At 43.5% G+C, this 6,446-nt stretch overlaps 1 protein-coding gene across 3 annotated transcripts in view; it reads left to right on the forward strand.

The window, feature by feature from the left end:
• The first annotated feature begins 35 nt into the window (after positions 1-35).
• The window catches only part of KATNB1 (katanin p80 (WD repeat containing) subunit B 1), a 16,848-nt gene continuing 10,437 nt past the window's right edge, over positions 36-6,446 (forward strand). For 2 of the 3 annotated variants that reach the window (XM_009894470.1, XM_009894469.1), the window contains exons 1-3: positions 39-78; positions 2,711-2,841; positions 4,929-5,046. In XM_009894470.1, the coding sequence (XP_009892772.1) occupies positions 39-78; positions 2,711-2,841; positions 4,929-5,046 (289 nt within the window). Of the gene's footprint in view, positions 79-2,710; positions 2,842-4,928; positions 5,047-6,446 lie in introns of all 3 variants that reach the window. The other variant, XM_009894468.1, reaches the window with a different exon arrangement.

The raw sequence follows: 6,446 nt of genomic DNA on the forward strand, positions 1-6,446 counted from the left end.
GAGGAGGAGGGCGCTTCTGCCCTGCCCGTGGGAGAGACATGGCCGTGGCCGTCACCACTAAGACGGCATGGAAGCTGCGTGAGTGTCGCCCGGCTACAGAGGAGGTTCCCCCAGCGGGTAAAGGGGGCGGAAGAGGCGGTTTGTGCGAGGAACCAGCTAGCCCCTGCCTTGGGTGTGGGTGCCCGGGCCCTCTTTCCCAAGCTGCTGACAGGAATTTTTAACTCCTAGAAATCCTTTTTGAAAACATAGCTGCATAGTGTAATAGCGTAGGGGCTTGTCAGTGCTATTTTCAAAGGGTCACAGCCTGTATTTTTTCTGATTAGTTGCTGTAATGCCATCCGAAATTTGTAGCTAACCTCACATGACTCTAATGTAGCACAGGAACAACTTAAGGGAGCGATGGAAACCCTGCTCCAGAGCCCAGGCTGTAGTGGGGAGTTCCCTCGGTGCTGGTTAGCCCCTTTGGGGTTGCCCTTCATCGGGTTAGGCCCTTTGGGGTTGCCCTTCATTGCTGCTCGCTTGTTACAGAAGGTGCTCTGAGCCCTGCTGCAGGAGGGATGAGGTGATCTTTGCGGGACCTCTAGGTCTCATGCTCTTGAAATTACTTTGTAAGAATCTGCTGCTTATACATCCATTTTTTTTTCCTCAGAAGGAGCAGTAAACAGTTGCCGACTATCAATTTTTAGCTGTTTCTCTGATTACTGATTATGTATTTCATAGGGGCTGTTGGGGAATGCATAGAAGCAATGGGAAGTGATCGGTTGTTCAGAAGTGCAAGACCAGTGACTTGGTGTAGAAATTGCCTAGCAGAAATATGGTATCCCTGACTGGTAACGCGTTAAGGGAGCTGAGATAATCAACTTAGTAATTTCTTATCTTTTTGAGCGGAAAGCCAGTTTGCTGTGTTGTCTTGCCATCCCCGAAACTTCAGTTATAGGAAAAGCTGGGGGTTGATCAATCTCTATTCCTTTGTAAGCGGGTAGAAGTTTTTGATCTTCATTTTTGCTAGGCTCTGCCCCATCTTAGCATCTTCTTCAGAGCAAGAAGCGTTCTGAATGTCAGAAATGTTTTGGCGATGCTAATCAGAAGCTTAGTACTACCGAGCTGGTGGGTGATACCTGGTGATGAATACTTCATTAAAAAAAAAAGTTTGTGGGTTTAAGGAAATTGGCACTTCACCAAGGGAGCGCATGAAGCTATCTGGCCAAGGCTGGCATCAGGTTATAACCTGGCTTTTCTGAACAGAGGGTTGAATGCTTCAGCAGTGACTTTTAAACTTACAATATGTTATTAAAAACGAAATCAGGAGGAGGGGAAAAATTGGATCTGCTGACACGCTCATTTCAAAAGCAATGCTCAGCATCTGTCCTTTCAATTTCAACTAGTGAGTTGGTCTATTAATACTAATTGTACTGCTTGTTAACTTCAAGTCTGTGTGTACATAGATACTTTACTTAAGCATTGTCATATGGAAGATTGGTCTTTCAACACAGTACAAGCATATTTTCAGACTTGCCTTTCTCATGTAATTTACAATCCAGTTACTTGGTAATTTGAAAGGCGTTTCTCTAGCTAAAGTGAAAGTCGCACAGTTTTGGTTTCAAAAAAGCACTGTGGGAGCTTGAGATCAAAGTACCTGTAATTATTATTGGAGCTGTCTGACATCCTTTTGGATTAGTGTTGCGTGTAAAATGATCAAACTTTTCCTCCCACCAGAACAATCTAAACGAAAGCTGAATTGATTGCTACCTAGCCTTTTTACAGACAAGTTTCATAACTATTAGGCATGCAAATCCTGTGAGCTTCCAAAGGAGAGAACTGTAAAAGGAAGAAATTGGTAAATACATCTGCCAAAAGCCCCTGCCAAAAATTTGAGTGGATTTAAAAATCCACTATGAAAATAAGATGCCTAAGCAAAGATGCTCATTTGGCTTCTCTTTTGCCCCAAACGTGTTTCTTTATGATGAGGATTCCTTGGAATTGTGTCATTTTGAAGCCCCCAGTTTTTTAACAAACAGTCTTTTAGTATCACTCACATTTGTTCTTTCTTACCCTTTCGGGTATATATTCCCCCTGCCTTTGTCACAGTTTCACACTGTGCATTGCTAAGTTTCACCTGTGTTACATAGTGGGAAAGTAGCAAAACCTACGCCAAAGCTCAGAGCAGGGAGCTCCACCTAACCCCATTGCTGAGTCTGACTTTTTTTGCTGTGTAAGGTAACAAACTGTACTGCTGGCTAATCTGCCAGCTCCTCTCAGGTTGGATAGTCTGGTGCTGCTTTCCAGAACAGGATTACTGGGCCGGTCGCTAGATGCTGCTGCGTATTGCAGCTTCTGAGAGAGCTTGGCTTACTGAGACCCACATGGGTACTGAAGGTAAAGCAGCTTCTGTGAACAGGTTGCCACAGTTGAGCAAATCTATAAAAGCTACTGAGCTGCTGCCAGCAAGGGAAGGTGCTTTTTGTAAGCCACATCAGCACTGGAGTTGTGATGCTTGATCAGAAGATGTTTTAAGTATATCAGGCAGAGCCAAGAAGGACTGTTTCAAGCAAGATAATAGTGTGACTTCTTGTCTGAACTGTGGGCTGCTGCAGCTTGTCCAGTGGAAACTGGAAAGGTTTTTTTAGGAAGAAGATTTTTTTTTTTAGTCCATTTCAGGGTGAAAATTGTTATACTAGTCTGTAATAACTCTTTGCTTTGTTTTGTGCAGAAGAGATCACGGCTCACAGCACCAATGTGTCCTCACTAGTCCTGGGGAAAAGTTCGGGCCGGCTGCTGGCAACTGGAGGAGATGACTGTCGGGTCAACGTATGGTCAGTTAACAAGCCCAACTGCATCATGGTAAGAACAGCCCTGGTTTCAACTTTTGGGGGATGGGAATATTAATTCTGAGGTATGGGGGGATGGGGAATGGGCGAAAAAATTGTTGAGTTGTAGCCTGTGGGACTTGTGAATAGAGTTTACCAACACAAAGCTAGATCACTGCTCCAGAGAGAATCTGGGCTGGCTGCTTCATCTGTGCCAGTGCTTGCTAGATAATCAGTATTCTGCCTTCCATTGCCAGGCTAAAGATAATTAAATGCAGAGTTTTGTATGAGATCAGCTAGTTTTATAGTGCAAGCTACAGGGGCCAGTTTTATACTCTGGAGTTTCTCCTCATTGCAGGAAACGTGCCCAGCAGGATGCATTCCCACCTGTCCCACAGTCACTAACTGTCGGCACAAAGTTTGTCGAATAGTTTGCTAACTTGCCTGTAGGCTGAGGAAGAGTAATGCGGGGTGCAGCATGTTAGAAAGAGTAGGGTTACCCCAGTAGTGAGCACTAAACGCACCATAAATATGTTTAACAGATGCCTATCCTGCTTTGCTTTTGCTTTGAGTGGGTGTTGTGGAAAACCATCTTTAGCAAGTGTCCCTTGTCACTTGTTCAACTAACAACACAATAATGTTGTGTTATGGAAGGCATTTCTCTAGCCAGTGTGAACCTTGTGAGGAAGAAATCAGGAAAGCAGGGTCAAAAAGGCTAAAAGGAGAATGTGTCTACTTTATTCTTCCATTCATTTACTGAGGTCAAGTATAAGGAGGTTGAAATGGGTGCAAAAGGAGTTGCTCACCATTGGCAGTGTTGTGCTTCTTGCATAGCGTAGTTAAGCTTTGTCTTTTCAGTCCCTTGGTGGTGGCATGACAGCAGTTGAAACTGGAGTATTGCCTTGCGTGAGAAGGAAAGTTGAAGCACTAGATGTATCCAGACCCTTTCTTTGGAAGCAGAAAGTTGTAGCTCTCCTGCTCTGCCTGGGAGCAACAGATTTTAGAAGCTGGTGTTTCTGAGAGGCAGGGACTGACTGGAGCTGCTGAGGACTTGTGCCATTCTTGTATATCAAAAGAATCTTGATTTTTTTTGGGGGGGAGGTGTTGTGCTGCATATTCATATTTAGTGGTTACATTCTTAGGATTCCAGACGTGTATGTGTTGGGGAAGAGGGAGAAGAGGAACTTTTCAAGTAGCATTGTGACTTGCTTCAAGCGTGAGCTCTCTTTCTCTCCAAGCAGTGACAGTTCCAGCTGTAGAGTACATAGAGGATTTCAGTTGCATGTGAAATCCTAAGAAAGCCCCATCAGAACAGGCAGCTTTCAGATGGCGTTCCCAGCCTTTGGATGTGTGTGGGAGGCACAGAGCTAGCTTAGCTATTTAAAAAGACCTGTTTGAGAATGGAGTAAAACATAGAATATTGCTTAATTGACAAACCAAAAGTCTGCAATAGTAGTATTTGTTTTCTGGAGCTAGTTTTAAATATTATTGTGTTTTAATTAAATAAAAATACATATTGTCAAAATACATATGTAATTTGTAAACTTTTAGACGCTCAAGGATGAAAGGAACTGCATGCATGTGAATTAAGTTGAGGCATAAGTTAGTAATACTTCAGTAATAGCACCACGTTATCACCGTGACACCCATTGCTGGCAGCAACATATGGCTCCTTGCTTATGTGAAGGTTTCGAAGTAGCCCTGTTTTTGCTCTTGCTTTGATTTTGTAACCGGTTCATGACACTTACGTGACCCATTTAGAGCAAACACAGTGCCATTGCGCTTGCACAGCATCATTTTTATAATGTAAGCGTGTGTCAACCTTGTCTGGGCATCCCCACCTAGTGTTTAACTGCCCATGTCTCTGTTGATGCATCCTTTAAAAATTAGTCAGCATGCCTCGAAAAGTGGGATAACGTGGAACATACGTGCACGGTGCTGTATGCAGTGATGGTCTTTAGGATGCTCTACTATACTGGTAGCTGATGAGGAAAAAGGACCAGTGGCACGACCAGGTCGTCCCAGCTCATGGCTAAATACTTTAGTTACCAATCGAGTACGAGCATTGTGGACAGGGCTGTGTCAATAGCTGTTGATTGTGACTGGTGGTTTTCTTTGCAGAGCTTGACAGGCCATACAACACCCATTGAGAGCCTACAGATCAATACGAATGAGGAACTCATTGTTGCAGGGTCCCAGTCAGGGTCCATTCGAGTTTGGGACCTGGAAGCTGCCAAAAGTATGTTTCCTTGAGTTTTCACTTCTGACAATGTGCGCTTTTTGGAATATCCTTATGCTTAATATCTATGCTGACCCAGAAGGTTCCTGACTTAAGAAGGAACAGGTGCTTGGTATTGCTTTCATCTTAATTTCCAGCCCTCTTAGAGGGCTTTTGTGCACTTCTACTGAGACTGTAGAGCTGTGTGTGCATGCTCGAGCAGAAATTTCTCCGTGTATTGTGGAGACTGATCTGAGGAACTAGTTTCTAGGGTTTTGACCTGAGCGTGTTGAAATCTATATTCCATGCATGTATAGAGTAACTAGGCATATAGAATTTGCATTCAGAGTTTCAGCATTAAATTGTCAACCTTATAAAAGAATCCACCATCAGATCGGAAGTTTTAAGTATATTAGGCTCTGCACAAGTCCAGGAATCCCTCGCTTGCTGATGTCTTGTTCCTGTTCTTAGGTTCTAACTTTTATTTTGTTCCTCAAGTGATTTTTCTCCTCTTCTGTTCTTGCATGACCATATAAATAGACAAAGACCTAACTTTTAGTAAATCGTAAAAACTATGAATTCATCGAGCTCTGATTCTTTAAAGGTCAACTGTTGAGTCATGTTTTATTTATTGCATTTTTCTCAAACCCTAGAACAAGTTTGCAATGGTGTCATGAATCACTTGAGTGCATTCCATACTGCAAAATGACTGAATATTTTTTTTATAGGTTGCTACTTGTTCATAGGAAAAATGTGTATTGAAACTACTTACATTGACTGAGCTAAGAAGGCAAACGGCAGGTGGCATAAATAATAAAAATCACTTTTGTTATTCAGACAGTTCAGTTATAAACTGGCTTTACCAGTGGAGAGTATTTATTTATTGCCTGAATTTATTAGGAGACCTGTGAGCCAGTGTCTGTGCAAATGACCACTCCAGGTCTGGCTTAAGAGCTAATTTCTGCCAGGGGAGTCATCAGACTGTTCCAGATGACAGATGATGGAGAGAGATTGCCCCTGTTATTATCTGAGCAATTTTTCTTCCTCGAAGTTGAGTTCTGTGTTCGTCTCTGCTTTCAGAGATATGGTGTACCAGTTCTACTGGTCCTTTCTGGTTTCCAGAATTACAAGCAGTGTTGCTTGCTGATGACTTGCGGAAACACTGTGATCATTTCTTTGTCTCGTGCTTCCTGAGTGTCCTTCCTGGTCTGTGGGATGCTTCTTGCAAGGGGCGACTGAAGGAGTCCAGGGTGAATATTGGAACGTAAAAGGTGGAAGTCAGGCTTGTGCCTGGATGGGGGTGCAGAGTCCCAGGAAAGGGTCTGTCTAATAGCTGCAAGGTGAACAATACAGGCAAGCAAATGTCCCTTTCACTTCCTGGCTAAAACTGTGGGTCACTGTCCCTGTGCCCCCCCCCCCCC

This window comes from Charadrius vociferus, unplaced genomic scaffold (genome assembly GCF_000708025.1).
Source record: "Charadrius vociferus isolate BGI_N301 unplaced genomic scaffold, ASM70802v2 scaffold621, whole genome shotgun sequence".
In the NCBI taxonomy this organism is placed as follows: Eukaryota; Metazoa; Chordata; class Aves; order Charadriiformes; family Charadriidae; genus Charadrius; species Charadrius vociferus.